At 42.5% G+C, this 18,058-nt stretch overlaps 1 protein-coding gene across 1 annotated transcript in view; it reads left to right on the top strand.

The window, feature by feature from the left end:
- The window catches only part of DDX21 (DExD-box helicase 21), a 32,889-nt gene that overhangs the window by 2,992 nt on the left and 11,839 nt on the right, over window positions 1-18,058 (top strand). Inside the window, exons 2-9 of the mRNA XM_010362810.2 lie at window positions 1,541-1,984; window positions 4,398-4,473; window positions 5,615-5,793; window positions 8,159-8,276; window positions 10,504-10,689; window positions 12,930-13,075; window positions 14,163-14,312; window positions 15,865-16,026. Coding sequence (XP_010361112.2) covers window positions 1,541-1,984; window positions 4,398-4,473; window positions 5,615-5,793; window positions 8,159-8,276; window positions 10,504-10,689; window positions 12,930-13,075; window positions 14,163-14,312; window positions 15,865-16,026 — 1,461 coding nt within the window. The remainder of the gene's footprint in view (window positions 1-1,540; window positions 1,985-4,397; window positions 4,474-5,614; window positions 5,794-8,158; window positions 8,277-10,503; window positions 10,690-12,929; window positions 13,076-14,162; window positions 14,313-15,864; window positions 16,027-18,058) is intronic.

The following is an 18,058-nucleotide window of genomic DNA, read 5'->3' as shown; positions in this document are numbered from 1 at the left end:
TTTTTGTAGAGACAGAGTCTTACTGTCACCCAAACTAGAGTGCAGTGGCATGATTATAGCTAACTGCAGCCTTGAGTTCCTGGGCTCAAGCAATCCTCCCACCTCAGCCTCCTAAGTAGCTAGGAGTATAGGTGTGTGCCGCTACGTCTGGCTAATTTAAATTTTTTTTTTTTTTTTTTTTTTGAGATAGTCTTGCTGTGTCGCCCAGGCTGGAGTGCAGTGGCATGATCTCAGCTCACTGCAACCCCCGCCTCCCGGGTTGAAGCAACTCTCCTGCCTCAGCCTCCCAAGTAGCTAGGACTACAGATGCATGACCATGCCTAGCTAATTTTTTTTGTATTTTTAATAGAGACGAGGTTTCACTGTATTAAGCCAGGGTGGTCTCCTTCTCCTGACCTCGTGATTCGCCCTCATCGGCCTCCCAAAATCCTGAGATTACAGGCGTGAGCCACCATGCCCAGCCTAATTTTTAAAGTTTTTCAATAGAGAAAGGGTCTTGCTATATTGCCCGTGCTTGCCTGGAACTGCCGGCCTCAAACAATCCTCCTGCCTTGGCCTCCCAGAGTGCTGGAATTACAGGCATGAACCACTGCACCTGGCCCTAAACTGTCTTTATATAAATTAATTTGCTCTTGTGAGATAGGCAAAGTGCAGAATTCCTGTTTTGGAGTGGCTGCAGTGAGCTATGATGATGCCTCTGTACCACAACCTGGGTGAAAAATAGAAATTGTCTATTAAAAAACAAAAAAATCCCTGTTGTTTTACCTGGGATTTTAGCAGGAAGAAAGAAAAGAAACCTGCTTAACATCATCAATCTATAGATACATGGCCTTATTCTATTGGAATTGAATTTGGACTTTCTATAGTATTGAGTTTGGAGCCTGTTGGAGTATCCCATGAGCTTATCCAAATCCCTTACGAAAATCTGGTTTCCAGGCCAAGTGCATTGGCTCATGTAATCCTAGCAGTTTGGGAGCCCGAGGTGGGTGGGTTGCCTGAGCTCAGGAGTTTGAGACCAGCCTGGGCAACGTGGCAAAACCCCGCCTCTACTAAACATACAAAAATTAGCTGGGTGTGGTGGTGCACACCTGTAGTCCCAGGTACTCGGGAGGCTGAGGCATGAGGATTGCTTGAACTCAGGAGTGGAGGTTTCAGTGAGCTGAGATTGTACCACTTCACTCCAGCCTGGGTGATAGAGCAAGACTGTCTCAAAAAAAAAAAAAAAAAAAAAAAAAGAAAATCTATTTTGCAGCTGTTTGACCCACATGAGTTGAATAGTTACTAAGGGGCACTCTTCATTTTCCAAGATAGTGAAACTATTGATATATACTTGTCTCTATATATAGCTAAGAAGTGGTTTTTTAAAAGGTTTACTATTTTGATTTTTACCTTATCACAACACGAAAGTACAGATGTCAAAATGCCTCAGAACTGTATTTTTCAAAGTTGAAAATGATCTTGAAATAATCCAGAACTGATGAATTTTGCAAATGTATAAATGCCTTATTCAGTGTTTGTATTTTCCTTTTGAATATTTTAGAAGGAGAAAAAAGAGAAGCCAAAATCTAATAAGACTGAAGAGAGAGCAGAAGAGGAAGAAACTGTTTCCCCCAAAGCTAAACAAGTTAAAAAGAAAGCAGAGCCTTCTGAAGTTGACATGAATTCTCCTAAATCCAAAAAGGCAAAAAAGAAAGACGAGCCATCTCAAAATGACATTTCTCCTAAAACCAAAAGTTTGAGAAAGAAAAAGGAGCCCATTGAAAAGAAAGTGGTTTCTTCTAAAACCAAAAAAGTGACAAAAAATGAGGAGCCTTCTGAGGAAGAAATAGATGCTCCTAAGCCGAAGAAGATGAAGAAGGAAAAGGAAATGAATGGAGAAACTGGAGAGAAAAGCCCCAAACTGAAGAATGGATTTCCTCATCCTGAACTTGACTGTAACCCCAGTGAAGCTGCCAGAGAAGAAAGTAACAGTGATATAGATCAGGTAAATTTGCACTTCATTGGGTAGAAGATATCTTTCATTGTTGTTTCAGATAAATAAGTAGGTAACTGCTATATGTAGCCTTTAATCGCAGGAGAAAATGTGATGTGTCAGCACCTCATGGGTTGGGGGATACCTTAGGCTAAGTGGAACTTCATCTTAAAAATTAGCATATGACAGGGCACGGTAGCTCAGCTAAGACAGAGCCCTGTCTTTTTTTTTTTTTTTTTGAAATGGAGTCTCGCTCTGCTACCCAGGCTGAAGTGCAGTGGCACGATCTTGGCTTACTGCAACCTCTGCCTCCTGGGTTCAAGTGATTCTCCTACCTCAGCCTCCTCAGTAGCTGGGATTGCGCGCGTGTGCCATCACGCCTGGCTAATTTTTTGTATTTTTAGTAGAGGTGTGCTTTCACCATGTTGGCCAGGCTGGTCTTGAACTCCCAACCTCAGGTGATCCACCCCCACCCCGGCCTCCCAAAGTGCTGGGATTACAGGCGTGAATCTGTTCTCAGCAGACTCTGTCCTAAAAAAAAAAAAAAAAAATGGCCGGGCGCCATGGCTCACGCCTGTAATCCCAGCACTTTGGGAGGCCAAGGTGGGCGGATCACGAGGTCAGGTAGATTGAGACCACGGTGAAACCCTGTCTCTACTAAAAATACAAAAAATTAGCCATGCGTGGTGGCGGGTGCCTGTAGTCCCAGCTACTTGGAGGCTGAGGCAGGAGAACGGCGTGAACCCGGGAGGCAGAGCTTGCAGTGAGCCGAGTCTCGCCACTGCACTTTAGCCTGGGCAATAGAGCGAGACTCTGTCTCAAAAAAAAAAAAAAAATTAATGTAGTGTCACAATGCTTCCTTTACAAATAAGCAGATACTGTTTAAGCTTAGAGAGAGTCTTGGTCTGCTTATTTGCAAGTCAGTCATCAACAGAAGAGATACAGTTGTGTAAATGGGCCCTAGTTTCCCTCTGAGGGGTTTAACCAAATAAATTATTGGAATTACTGAAAAGGTTGATTGTATAAGTCCTTTTGGTTAGGCCGTTAAGTAATCATCCTAGAGTTGAACAGGATGATAAAATGTCTGTCCAGAACCTAATTCTGTTACCTTTCAGAAACTCAGTCATGAAAGAAAAATACTAATTGTATTAAAAATATTTTTTTGTAGACATGGGATCTCGCTATGTGGCCCAGGCTGGTCTAGAACTTGTGGCCTCAAGTGATAATCCTGCCTAAGCCTCCCGAGTAGCTGGGATTACAGGCACGAGCCACCACACCCAGCTGAAAAATAGTAATTCTAATAAATTTTCTTTTTGCTATAGATCATGGTCAACATTTGTAATTTTTTTCCTGATTATAAAAAATATGTGATTGGCCAGGCGCGGTGGCTCAAGCCTGTAATACCAGCACTTTGGGAGGCCGAGACGGGTGGATCACGAGGTCAGGAGATTGAGACCATCCTGGCTAACACGGTGAAACCCTGTCTCTACTAAAAAATACAAAAAACTAGCCCGGCGTGGTGGTGGGCGCCTGTAGTCCCAGCTGCTCGGGAGGCTGAGGCAGGAGAATGGTGTGAACCCGGTAGGTGGAGCTTGCAGTGAGCCGAGATCCAGCCACTGCACTCCAGCCTGGGCGACAGAGCGAGACTCTGTCTCAAAAAAAAAAAAAAAAAAAAAAAGTGATCCAGAGAAAATAAAAAATGCAGACATTTTGCAAAAAGAAAGAAATGCTTCCTGGAATTTCACCATTCATTTAGTAAATATTAATACCTGTACTTTTCAAGTGCAGAAGTAATCTTGTTCATTTTTGGTGTTTCCTTATAGTACTTTTAATATATGCATCTATTATTTTTAATCAGATTAGGATTGTGCTATACAATCTTGTATCTTGACTTTTCTGTTTCTATCTAAGCATTTTTCTCATTAAGTATGCTTAATGGTTACGTAATCCTTCATATAAATGTCTTGAAATCTACTTACTACTTTTATTGAGCATTCAGGTATCTTACTATCAAATAATGCCACAGTGACTGCTACCTCATAAACGTTTGTTCATTTTCTATGGATGTGTGTATACGAGAGATGCTGCTTTGGAAGAGGGCTAATGACATTTCCAACAGTATATTGTTGTATTGTTGGTTATGGTTATGGAGTAGATCTTAGTTAAGATCTAGTCACACATAATATACCCAGCATATATTTGCCTCAGATTTTTCTTTTGTTAAGGTTTTATAGATTTATGACAGTGTTTCCTTTTCAGATCTCGATTTACCTATCAAGGTTTTTGTGTCTTTTTGGTTGATTTTTAAACTGATGTGTTTAGAAGAATTGCTTTAGGATAGCTTGTTTTGTCTCTTTCTCAAAAGGTTCTCTGTTAATTTGTATAGGTGATTATTGATTTCTTTCTGTGGCCCTTTACTTGATAGGAAATATCTGTGGAACAAAAAGAAGGCTCTTTCTCTAATTTTCCCATCTCTGAAGAAACTATTAAGCTTCTCAAAGGTAATGTTCTTGGAAGTATCATATGATGTTAGAATGTATTATTTTAACAGAAGCACTCCACTGTTTTTGTTAAGATGAACCAGGATGTATTCTTATTGTAGGCTGACACATGCAATCATATAATGAAGTAGGTTTGTGTATTCAGTATAGTGCTATAGTAGTGATGGTTCTTCATGCCTCTTAAACAAGTGGTTAAAATTTCTTCAGAACCTCTGTGGTGGCTCACACCTGTAATTGATTGAGGCCAGGAGTTTGAGACCTGCCTGGGTAACATAGTAACAACCTGTCCCTACAAAAAGTTTAAAAATTAGCCGGGCCCGTGGTGACACACATCTCTATAGTCCTAACTACTCCAGAGGCTGAGGAAGGAAGATCGCTTGAGCCCAAGAGTTCAAGGCTTCAGTGAACTGTGATCACACCCCTGCATGCCAGCCTAGGTGACAGAATGAATCTCTGTCTCAAAAAAATTTGTATTTAATACAGTATGTATTCAGAAGTGTAATGAATAATGATGCTGGTGAAATTAAGCAGTTAGGTGATGCCATGTTAATGTTTTATCTCTTTCACTTCTGAGGCATCTCTAGGTTAATGAGCCTAATTTATAGACATAAACCCAGAATTCATTTAATAATATGCTTCTGAACTAGCTGACGAGTCACAGTTACTCAAGTAGGTGCTTCCTAAATCAGGAGCAGCACAGTTGGATTGCAAAGCACCAGATTTTCAGGTTTATGGATGAGACTTCAAATATTTACTGTAATTGGGTGCTTTAAAGTTTGCTGATATTTTTCAGTCAAGCAGATTCGTTGCTATCAGAATATTTTTGAGCCAGGTATGATGGCTTGCGCATGTAATCCCAGCTGTCCATCAAGCTGAGGCAGGAGGATCACTTGAGCGTAGGAGTTCAAGGCTGCAAGTGAGTTGTGATCACACCACTGTACTCCAGAGTGGGCGACAAAGCAAGACTCTGTCTCTTAAAATATATATATATATATTTGACCCTAACTTTGTAGATGTTGACCAAAAGGTAGAATTCCTTAATTCTGCAGGACCAGAAGCATAAGTAGTATACTTCAGTATGTCAGTATGGCTAATATTTTAAGAATTGTGGTGTGAGATAACACAGTTAATTTGTTCATAGGCCGAGGAGTGACCTTCCTGTTTCCTATACAAGCAAAGACTTTCCATCATGTTTATAGTGGGAAGGACTTAATTGCACAGGCACGGACAGGAACTGGGAAGACATTCTCCTTTGCCATCCCTTTGATTGAGAAACTTCATGGGGAACTGCAAGACAGGAAGAGAGGCCGTCCCCCTCAGGTAACTGTCTTAAATACAAGGGCTCTCAGTCAGCACAGGAAAAAGCACCACTTGGGCATTGTGTACATACCCTACGATTTTTTATTGAGTTCTTATAGTCACCCATTCTATTTACTGTGGATCTTTTTTTTTTTTTTTTTTTTTTTTTTTTTTGGAGGCGGAGTCTTGCTCTGTCACCCAGGCTGGAGTGCAGTGGCCGGATCTCAGCTCACTGCAAGCTCCGCCTCCCGGGTTCCCGCCATTCTCCTGCCTCAGCCTCCCGAGTAGCTGGGACTACAGGCGCCCGCCACCTCGCCCGGCTAGTTTTTGTATTTTTAGTAGAGACGGGGTTTCACTGTGTTCGCCAGGATGGTCTCGATCTCCTGACCTTGTGATCCGCCCGTCTCGGTCTCCCAAAGTGCTGGGATTACAGGCTTGAGCCACCGCGCCCGGCCTTACTGTGGATCTTTATGTGAAAGTAATCCAGGATAATTCTTTTATATTTAATAATTAATATATACAGATCATTCTCTATATATTTCAACATTTTAATCCTTCCTATACTTTTGATCATCTATATAATTAATGCTTATCATATTTCCTTCAAACCATTAGATGTCCCTGGGGCTCATAGCTTTGGTCAACTGACCATTTTTGCCTAGATGGAGAAAGCATTTTTAATAGAAAAGCATGAATGGAAGGAAGGACAAGTCAGAGATGAAAAGGCCAAGCCCCCATATTAGGGTGAGTCCATTGGGCTCATTTCTAGAGAACTTGACATTTGATAGACATTAACCTCATTGAAATGACTGCCCATGTTGTCACTTTGGCTGTGGGTTCTTGCAGTTGTCTTTCGGGCCTAACCTCACTTGCTCACTGGCCTTCCAGTGTCTATGCTCCCCTTTTGTTAATTTGTTTACTGCTGTGTCCCTAGCACACAGAATAGTGCTTGGCCAATAGTAGGTAGTCATTAAATTTTTTTTTTTTTTTTTTTTTTTTGAGACGGAGTCTGGCTCTGTTGCCCAGGCTGGAGTGCAGTGGCCGGATCTCAGCTCACTGCAAGCTCCGCCTCCCGGATTTACGCTGTTCTCCTGCCTCAGCCTCCCAAGTAGCTGGGACTACAGGCGCCTGCCACCACGCCCGGCTAATTTTTTGTATTTTTAGTAGAGACGGGGTTTCACCGTGTTGGCCAGGATGGTCTCGATCTCCTGACCTCGTGATCTGCCCGTCTTGGCCTCCCAAAGTGCTGGGATTACAGGCGTGAGCCACCGTGCCTGGCCCTCATTAAATATTTTTTAGATGAATGTATTAGGTGTTCTTTAATCATATTAGTTTCATACCATTACCCTATTTTGAGGACCTGTAGCAGGTTTTTTTTTTTTTTTGAGATGGAGTCACGTGTTGTCACTCAGTGGTACAATCTCGGTTCACTATAACCTGTGCCTCCTGGGTTCAAGCGATTCTCCTGCCTTAGCCTCCCAAGTATCTGGGATTACAGGTGTGTACCACCATGCCCGGCTAATTTTGTATTTTTAGTAGAGGTGGGGTTTCACCATGTTTGCCAGGATGGTCTGGAATTCCTGACCTCAAGTGGTCCGCCCACCTCAGCCTCCCAAAGTGCTGGGATTATAGGCACGAGCCACTGCACCTGGACTTTTTTTCCTTCTTTTTTTTTTGGAGACAAAGTCTCGCTTTGTTGCCTGGGTTGGATTGCGGTGGCGCAATCTCAACCTCCACCTCCCAGGTTTAAGTGATCCTCCCACTTCAATATCCCAAGTAGTTGGGATTACAAGTGTGAGCCACCACACCTGGCGCATTTGTAGTTTTAGTAGAGATAGGGTTTCACCATGTTGGCCAGGCTGGTCTTGAACTCCTGACCTCAAGTAAGCCACTCACCTCGGCCTCCCAAAATTCTGGGATTATAGGCGTGAGCCATTGCGCCTGGCCAGCAATTTCATGTTTTATAGATACATATATAGATCAAACACATATTGCTCTAGGATTCAAAGCCCTTACATTGTTGGCTCTACCTTACTTCTCTGACTTTGTTCTGCTTCAAATGTTCTCTACTGTAGAGGTTAAGACTATAGGTTTTGGAGCCCAGTTGCTTGAAGGCTCTGCTCCTTCTTAGCCTTTGGGGTTTAGTCAAGTTATTTATCCTCTAATACCTAGCTCAAAAAGTTGCGAGAATTAAATCAGAATAATACATATAAAGAATTTAGTACAGTCTAAGATCTATTAGACAAAAATATTAGCTAATGTTATCATCATCATCAGTGTTAGACCTTGTTCAAGTCGTTCTTTTCCTGGAATGCTATTCTTTAAGAACTAGATTAAGAAACAAATACTACACAGTAATTCGAATTCAATTATTTTTCTTTATCAGGTACTGGTTCTTGCACCTACAAGAGAGTTGGCAAATCAAGTAAGCAAAGACTTCAGTGACATCACAAAAAAGCTGTCAGTGGCTTGTTTTTATGGTGGAACTCCCTATGGAGGTCAATGTGAGTACATTCAAAAAGTGAGGGAAGCATAATGCCACCCATTGTTGACTACTCTTATTGGATTTCTTTTAACCTTCACATCTGGCTTCTCTACATGGGATAGTCGTTTATGGGGATTTTCTTTTGCCATGGTTTAAACATGGTCAAGAACATGGTCCTGCATGATGATAGGCAAATCCTGTATATGGTTCTTAGTACTTTTATCTATATTTATCTAGGGGCTACAAAGGTAACTTATTGAACCCAGAAAAACAGTCCATTTGGGCTCTAGGAAATAGGAAGTCAGAATTCAAGGTTACTCTTGTCTGTCAGGACCTTGGGTCTGTCTCTCTTTCCGCATGGTTGCTTCTTTCTTGATGTACGCAGGCTTTCTTTCCTTGGGGCTCAACGGCCAAATATTACAGTCTCTGCTCTTGTATTCCATTACTTCCCAGTTCAAGGCCTTGGAGCTTTATTATTAGAGCGGATGTATAAATTAGGAAGGGATTTAAGGAATTAAAAAAATCATAGTTTTGGCCGGGCGCAGTGGCTCATGCCTGTAATCCCAGCACTTTGGGAGGCTGAGGTGGGTGGATCACAAGGTCAGGAGATTGAGACCATCCTGGGTAACATGGTGAAACCCCATCTCTACTAAAAATACAAAAAATTAGTTGGGCTTGGTGGCAGGCACCTGTCATCCCAGCTACTCAGAAGGCTGAGGCAGGAGAATGGTGTGAACCTGGGAGGCGGAGCTTGCAGTGAGCCGAGATTGTGCCACTGCACTCCAGCCTGAGTGCAGTCTCACTCCAGACAGAGTGAGACTCTGTTTCAAAAAAAAAAAAATTCATAGTTTTGGCACACAGTCTTATGGTTATTTCTTTTCAGCTTTGCCAGAATGAATATAGGGTTTGGCACCAGAAAAGCTTGAATCTAGACTCTGCTCGCAGAGTAGCTATTGTGTTCAAGTTGCTTAATTTTTCTGTGCTTTAGTTTCCTCATCTATAGAAAAAGATTACTAAACCTCCCTGCAGGGATGTTGTGAGGATTGGGTTGGATAATGTATATAAAGTGCCTAGTGTTGTCCGTAGACTACAACAGCAGTTCAGTACAAAGCTAAATTATTATTACCATCTCACCACAGTTATATTGAGCTTCATTTTTCCAAATGTCTTTATATATCCTTGGAATATTTGCCCTTTCATTATGTCTCATCCTCCCTATACCTGTTTACTTTATAGAAAGTTCCTATTTCTGTTAGATTCTTATTTGTACTCTGCGAAACCTTGATACTTTCCTCCAGCCAAGGAAGTAATTTCTTTCTTTTTATTGTCTTGAGACAGAGTCTCGCTCTGTCGCCCAGGCTGGAGTGCAGTGGTACAATCTTGGCTCACTGCAACTTCCGCCTCCTGGGTTCAAGTGATTCTTCTGCCTCAGCCTCCCAAGTAGCTGGGACTACAGGCGTGTGCCACCATGCCTGGCTAATTTCTGTATTTTTAGTAGAGATGTGGTTTCACCATATTGGCCAGGCTGGTCTCGAACTCCTGACCTTGTGATCTGCCAGCCTCAGCCTTCCAAAGTGCTGGGATTACAGGCATGAGCCACCACACCCAGCTGGAAGTAATTTCTTTCCTGGTGCTATTGTCCTCCAGTAGTGTACATTTCTTCCTTTCCTTCCCTTACCTTTCCCCTTCCCCTTCCCCTTCCCCTTCCCCTTTCCTTTCTCACTCACTCTGTGGCCCAGGCTGGAGTGCAGTGGCGTGATCTCGGCTCACTGCACCCAGGTCCAAGCGATTCTCCTGCCTCAGCCTCCCAGGTAGCTGGGATTACAGGCACTCGCCACTGTGCCTGGTTAATTTTTGTAGTTTTAGTAGAGATGGGGTTTCACCATGTTGGCCAGGCTGGTCTTGAACTCCTGACCTCATGATCCACCCACTTCAGTCTCCCAAAGTGCTGAGATTACAGATGTGAGCCACCACGCCCAGCTGCATATTTCTTTTATGTCACTTTATACACTAGACAGTCACTTCAAATATTTACTATAATTGGGTGCTTTAAATTTTGTTGACATTTTTCACTTTGAATGTTTTTCCCACTAGATTAGGAGTGTCATGAGTATCTTTATCATTATTACTTAGCATATTACTTTGTACTTGCAGGTATTTAACAAATATTTTAGAATAACAATACAGTTAACGGTGGTACCCCAGACAGATAAAAACCCAGCAAATCTTGTCATTGTTTTTTATAGTTGAACGCATGAGGAATGGGATTGATATCCTGGTAGGAACACCAGGTCGTATCAAAGACCACATACAGAGTGGCAAACTAGATCTCACCAAACTTAAGCATGTTGTCCTGGATGAAGTGGACCAGATGTTGGATATGGGATTTGCTGATCAAGTGGAAGAGATTTTAAGTGTGGCGTACAAGAAAGGTAATCCACAAATTCAAGAAGCTGATAAAGAAGGCCAAAGGAAGGGTGGTAACTAAATAATTGTCTTTATTTATTTATTTATTTTGAGGCAGAATTTCACTGTCTCACTCTGTTGCCCAGCCTGGAGTGCAGTGGCATAGTCTCGGCTCACTGTAACCTCTGTCTCCTGGGTTCAAGTGACTCTCGTGCCTCAGCCACCCGAGTAGCTGGGATTACAGGCACCCGCCACCACGCCTGGGTGATTTTCGTATTTTTAGTAGAGATGGAGTTTCGCCATATTGCCCAGGCTGATCTCAAACTCCCAGCCCCAAGTGATCCGCCTGCCTCACCCTCCCAAAGTACTGGGATTGGAGGCATGAGCCACTGTGCCTGACCTGATGACTAAGTAGATTTCTAAGAGATGAATAAAGCCTTGGGAAATTGGAAGAAGAGGGCTTATTTTATCTAGAAACTTGAATTAAAAAAAAAAATTATTACTCTGGGATTAAAGCTGGTGAGGAAAAAAAAAGTCATGATTTATCATATAACCACAATGGGGAAGACTTGGGAAAGTAAAAGAAGAAAAATATCTTCTATCATCTTGATGTGGTCTACTTTTGGTGTATTCCTGATGTTTTGCATTTTATTGTGTATATGTGTTGATTATACTCTGACTATACATATAAAAATTCAGCAAAAATACTGTATGAAGTGGTTGTCCATGACTTAATTCTACCTTCTGCCTATTTTGATTTTTTATTCAATATAAATAATTCTGTTTAGCCACTTTTTTAAAAATTATTTATTTATTTATTTATTTATTTATTTATTTATTTATTTATTTTGAGACAGAGTCTCGCTCTATTGCCCGGGCTGGAGTGCAGTGGCTGGATCTCAGCTCACTACAAGCTCCGCCTCCCGGGTTTACGCCATTCTCCTGCCTGAGCCTCCTGAGTAGCTGGGACTACAGGCGCCCACCACCGCGCCCGGCTAGTTTTTTGTATTTTTTTAGTAGAGACGGGGTTTCACCGTGTTAGCCAGGATGGTCTCGATCTCCTGACCTCGTGATCCGCCCGTCTCGGCCTCCCAAAGTGCTGGGATTACAGGCTTGAGCCACCACGCCTGGCCTAGCCACTTATACAGGTAGCTTCTCACCTCAGTATCTGGAATTGGCTTTTTTTTTTTTTTTCTTTTGAGACAGGGTCTAAATCTTTCACCCAGGCTGGAGTACAGTGGTGGGATCTTGGCTCATTGCAACCTCCACCTTCCAGGTTCAAGCGATCGTTCGAGTAGCTGGGACTATAGGCGTGCGCCACCATGCTCAGCTAATTTTTCTGTTTTTTGTAGAGATGGGTTTCACTGTGCTGTCCAGGCAGGTCTCGAACTCTTGGGCTCAAGTGATCCTCCCTCCCACTTTGGCCTCCCAAAGTGCTGGGATTACAGATATGATCTACCACGGCCGCCCTTTTTTTATTTTTAAGGTAGGCCCTCACCCTGTCACTCAGGCTGGAGTACAATGGCACCATCATAGCTCACTGCATCCCTGAACTTCTGGGCCTCAGCTTCCTGAGTAGCTAGGGCTACGGGCGTGTACCACCATGCCTGGCTAATGTTTTTATTATGCGTAGGGACAGGGTGTCACTGTGTTGCCCAGGCTTGTCTTGATTCCTGGCCTCAAGTGATCCTCCTGCCTCTACCTCTGAAAGCATTGGAATTACAGGCGTGAGCCACTGTGCCTGGCCTGGAATTGGTTCTTTAGGATAGATTTCCAGAAGTGGAATTACTGAACTTGAAAGTGTAAATAATTCATGCTCCTCAATATACATTGTCAGATTCTCTCCAGAAGGGTTCTACCACACTTCTATTTGGAATGTTTGAGAATGTGATGTCACTCTTAAGTAGAATTGAACAAACAAAAATAGTAGCTGGACTCAATGATTGGACAAGAATTCTAAATTCATAAAATATTGAGAATAGAAATCTTAGAATATATTTCGTTTGTAATTCAAAGCCTAATGGTCAGAAAGCAAAATAACTTTCAAGTACTTTCACTGTTTTAAGGATCTTTTAGATAAATTACCTAGCGGTTTCTTTGCCCATTGGGAAACCTCTTTCTTCCAGTTTTGTGTCCTCAGTACCTGACTTGGCCTCAGGTGGTTGCTGTTGAACGTTGATGGACTGTGGAAGTGTTAGGTTAGGTGGAATACTATGTAGGCTTGTTTGGATTATTCATACTGACTTTTTTTTTCCCCTTGTCAAAGATTCTGAAGACAATCCCCAAACATTGCTTTTTTCTGCAACTTGCCCTCATTGGGTATTTAATGTTGCCAAGAAATACATGAAATCTACATATGAACAGGTGGACCTGATTGGTAAAAAGACTCAGAAAACGGCAATAACTGTGGAGGTAAATTATTTACTTAGTTGCCAGAATATAAAATTGTATATTATTATTTTCTTGTCTGATAATATTAAGACCGGCAAATACTGTTTTTCCGGATAAATACTAAATCCGTGTGAAAAGCCAAGGAAAGATATTTCTATTTGAGCTGTGTATGAGATCTGTGTTTTTATTTTTATTTTTTGTTTTTTGAGATGGAGTCTTGCTCTGTAGCCAGGCTGGAGTGCAGTGGCGCAATCTCTGCTCACTGCAACCTCTACCTCCTGGGTTCAAGCGATTCTCCTGCTGCAGCCTCCCTAGTGGCTGGGACTACAGGCGTGCGCCACCACGCCCAGCTTAATGTTTGTAGTTTTTGTAGAGACAGGGTTTCACTATGTTGGCCAGGATAGTCTCAATCTTTTCACTTTGTGATCCGCCCACCTCAGCCTCCCAAAGTGCTAGGATTACAGGTGTGAGCCACCACGCCCGGCCCAATATCTGTGTTTTTAAAATTTCATCATCTGATGGCCTCATTTCATTTCAGAATAATTTGGAACTTAAATCTATCTGAATTATGTAAACATAAATCACACTTACAATTTAAACATTAGAGGGCAGCAGAGAAACCTAGTGCTTTGGGTTTAAGCTTAAAAGTGTAGAAGTTTAAAATTTCACCTTCGATTCTGATACCTAGATGAATTAATTTCACTGAGGAACAGACCTGGATATTAATCTACAGATTGGATTTTTAAGTAAATGAAAGGGCAAAACATACAGAAACTTGTTGGTTATTTGGTTTCCTGTAGAAAGCTAGGGAATGGCATTTCCTTTCCAGCATTTTGCTGGTTGTCAGAAAATAAAGTTAGGTGCTCCTTAGAGAAAGGGGAGAGGCATGGGGAAATGGGCAGATCATGTTGCTTTCTGCTTTAATGACTTATTTAGGTTTTTTTCTCTCTGGAGTGGTGGCTGCAGACAGCTCTTATTAGGCTTGAGTAGTTGTTTCCAGGAGCAAGACGTTAGAACATTAGTGTTGTGCTCATTGATCATTGTGTTGTGATTTTAGTTTCCAGCAAATCTTTACTAACTAGATGTTTTTTTCTTCTTCTTATATAAGCATCTGGCTATTAAGTGCCACTGGACTCAGAGGGCAGCAGTTATTGGGGATGTCATCCGAGTATATAGTGGTCATCAAGGACGCACTATCATCTTTTGTGAAACCAAGAAAGAAGCCCAGGAGCTGTCCCAGAATTCAGCTATAAAGCAGGTTGGTCCTTCCCCTTATGCCAGCAAAGCTGGGGATATCAACAAATCTTCACCTTGGGCATATTTGCTCTTGGTCTAATTTTCATTCATTCAGTGAATACCAGTTTAGTTTCTTTTAGTTTAGAAATGAGAGGAAGCTACTTTTTTTTTTTTTTTTTTAATTGAGGCAGAGTCTCACTCTGTTACCCAGGCTGGAGTTCAGTGGTGTGATCTGGGCTCTCTGCCTCCCTGAGTTCAAGTGATTCTCCCACTTCAGCCTCCCGAGTAGCTGGGCTTACAGGTGGGCACCACCACTCCTGGTTAATTTTTTTTTTCTTTTTTTTTTTTGAGATGGAGTCTCACTTCTTTGCCCAGGCTGGACTGCAATGGTATGATCTTGGCTCACTGAAACCTCCGCCTCCTGGGTTCAAGCGATTCTCCTGCCTCAGCCTCCTGAGTAGCTGGGATTACAGGCACGTGCCAGCGCACCTGGCTAGTTTTTGTATTTTTAGCAGAGATGGGGTTTCACCATGTTGGCCAGGTTGGTCTTGAACTCCTGACCTCAAGTGATCCACCTGCCTTGGCTGCTCAAAATGCTGGGATTATAGGCATGAGCCGAGCCACTGCGCCTGGCCAATTTTTTTTTTTTTTTTTTTTTTTTTTTGGAGACAAGTTCTCACTTCCTTTGCCCAGGCTGAAGTGAAGTGCACCAGCGTGATCTCAGCTCGCTGTAGCCTCAACCTCCATGTAGCATGCACCACCATACCTGACTTTTTTTTCTGGATGGTGTTTTATTGTTGATATAATTCATGTGCCACATATTACCATTTTAAAATGTACAGTTAAGTGGCTTTTAGCATAATCATGAGGTTGTGCCACAGTCACTACTATCTAATTGGGAAGACTTTTTTTTTTATCTTCAACTTTTAGGTTCGGGGTACACGTGAGGATGTGCAGGTTTGTTACATAGGTAAACATAAGCAAAGATGGTTTGCTGCACAGATCATCCCATAACCTAGGTATTAAGCCCAGCATTTATTAGCTGTTCTACCTTATGCTCTCCTACCCAGCCTCCACTAACTTTATTTTATTTTATTTTTTTATTTCTAGTAGAGACCGAGTCTTGCCATATTGCCCAGGCTGGTCGCAAACCCCAGGCTCAAGCAGTCTGCCTGTTTGGGCCTCCCCAAGTGCATGAGCCACTGCACCTGGCCTCACTTCTTTCTGATAATCAGAGTGTACATGTTAGAGCTCACTTAATCTGTCATGGCATCTCACTGTACAAATGAGGAAAGGGTGGCTCAGACCTAAAGTTACACTGACAAAATAGGTTTGATCACCCTTCTGTCATATTCTCAACTTCAATAAGTAAAGTTGGATACAGTTGGAATTGATGACTGAGGATCTTGAAATAATATTGAGGCTTATCCATTCAAGACACATTTTCCCCTTTGTAATGTTTTCAACAGGCATAACACCAAAATATGATTGTCTTTTACAGGCCTAATTGATGATGAGAAAAAGTACTTGTATTGTTGGAGCTGGTGTTCTTACATCCGTTTATTTATTGGCAGGATGCCCAGTCATTGCATGGAGACATTCCACAGAAGCAAAGGGAAATCACCCTGAAAGGTTTTAGAAATGGTAGTTTTGGAGTTCTGGTGGCAACCAATGTTGCTGCACGTGGGTTAGACATCCCTGAGGTTGATTTGGTTATACAAAGCTCTCCACCAAAGGTATGTACTTTATGCTTAGATTTTATTTTGTTTCTTTTGGGTATTAAAACAAATGGGAAATTGTACTATTTACTTTCTTTTTTTTTTTTTTTTTTTTTTTTTTTTTTTTTTTTTTTTTTTGAGGCGGAGTCTCGCTCTGTCGCCCGGACTGGAGTGCAGTGGCCGGATCTCAGCTCACTGCAAGCTCCGCCTCCCGGGTTCACGCCATTCTCCTGCCTCAGCCTCCCGAGTAGCTGGGACTACAGGCGCCCGCCACCTCGCCCGGCTAGTTTTTGTATTTTTAGTAGAGACGGGGTTTCACTGTGTTAGCCAGGATGGTCTCGATCTCCTGACCTCGTGATCCACCCGTCTCGGCCTCCCAAAGTGCTGGGATTACAGGCTTGAGCCACCGCGCCCGGCCTATTTACTTTCATATAATTAGTATATAGCTATCTTTTAAGTGCTGGGATGCTAAGGGTGATTTTGAGAATGAACCTGTTATAAGACATCCCCCTCAGAACTGACACTTGAATAGAAGTGCAGTCAGCAGACAGAGGTTCAAAAGGTGACTTTGGGATATAGTGTGATTTTTGAGCCAAACCTTGAAGATGGGTGGAAGGACTTAGATGGGATAGGGGTAAGTAAGATAGATAAATGTATGAGTCTAGAGGACAGGGGAGAGAAAGGGCCTGTAATTAATGTCTGTGGTTAGAGATGCTTAGGTTTGTGAGTTATAGGAACCTCTCAAGGAGGATCCTGAAGCATAGTTTACGTGATGTGGATAATTTTCATGTAAATAAAGGTTGTTCTAAAGGTATTCCAGTCACTTCCAACATGAAGACCCCAGAATCTCACCCAAATTGGCAAATCCCCCATGGTTAAAGGCTATTACAACAATGGGGAAAAAATAACTGAAGACTATGAATTCACCAGTTCTTAAAAAGGAAGTCCTGCCGGGCGCGGTGGCTCACGCCTGTAATCCCAGTACTTTGGGAGGCCGAGGCGGGTGGATCACAAGGTCAGAATATCGAGACCATCCTGGCTAACACCATGAAATCCCGTCTCTGCTAAAAATACAAAAAAATTAGCTGGGCGCGGTGGCAGGTGCCTGTAGTCCCAGCTACTCAGGAGGCTGAGGCAGGAGAATGGCGTGAACCCAGGAGGCGGAGCTTGCAGTGAGCCGAGATTGCGCCACTGCACCCCAGCCTGGACTACAGAGCGAGACTCCATCTCAAAAAAAAAAAAGAAAGTCCCATAAGTGTGTGGTATAAACATTGTTTCATGAGCCTTTAGACTTTTTGATATGGTGGCCCCTAGCTGTGTTGAGCACTTGAAATGTAGGTGATCTGAATTGATCTGTGTACTGCAAGTGTAAAATACATACTGCGTAACTTTTCATTATGTGGTCTGGATTTTGAAGACTTATGAAAGAATACAAAATATTGCATTGGTACCCTGGTTTGTATAGATAGTATACTGAAATGATAAGACTTGGATATATTGACTGGTGTGGTGGCTCATGCCTGTAATCCTAGCACTTTGGGAGGCTGAGGCAAACGGATCACTTAAGGTCAGGAGTTCGAGACCAGCCTGGCCAACATGGTGAAACTCTGTCTCTATTAAAAATATGAAAACTAGCCAGGCCTGATGTCGGGTGTCTGTCGTCCCAGCTACTTGGGAGGCTGAGGCAGCAGAATCACTTGCATCCGGAAGGCGGAGGTTGCAGTGAGCCGAGATCATGCCACTGCACTCCAGCCTGAGTGATAGAGCAAGACTCTGTCTCAAAAGAAAAAAAAAGACTTGATATATTGAAAATACATTAAACTTCTTAAATCTTTTCAGTGTGTCTACTGGAAGATTGAAAATTGGAATTACATATATGCTTCTAATGGACAAGCACTGTTTAGACAACGCTCTTTGTAAATTTGCCTACAGGACAGGGACCACTGTTCTAGAAGCTTTAAAAATTGCCAGAGGTCAGCCAGGCGCAGTGGCTTATGCCTGTGATCACAACACTTTGGGAGGCTGAGGCAGGTGGATCACGAGGTCAGGA

This window comes from Rhinopithecus roxellana, chromosome 11 (genome assembly GCF_007565055.1).
Source record: "Rhinopithecus roxellana isolate Shanxi Qingling chromosome 11, ASM756505v1, whole genome shotgun sequence".
Classification (NCBI taxonomy): Eukaryota; Metazoa; Chordata; class Mammalia; order Primates; family Cercopithecidae; genus Rhinopithecus; species Rhinopithecus roxellana.
Note: the sequence above shows the minus strand (reverse complement) of the source record. Positions and strands in the feature narration are given on the sequence as shown.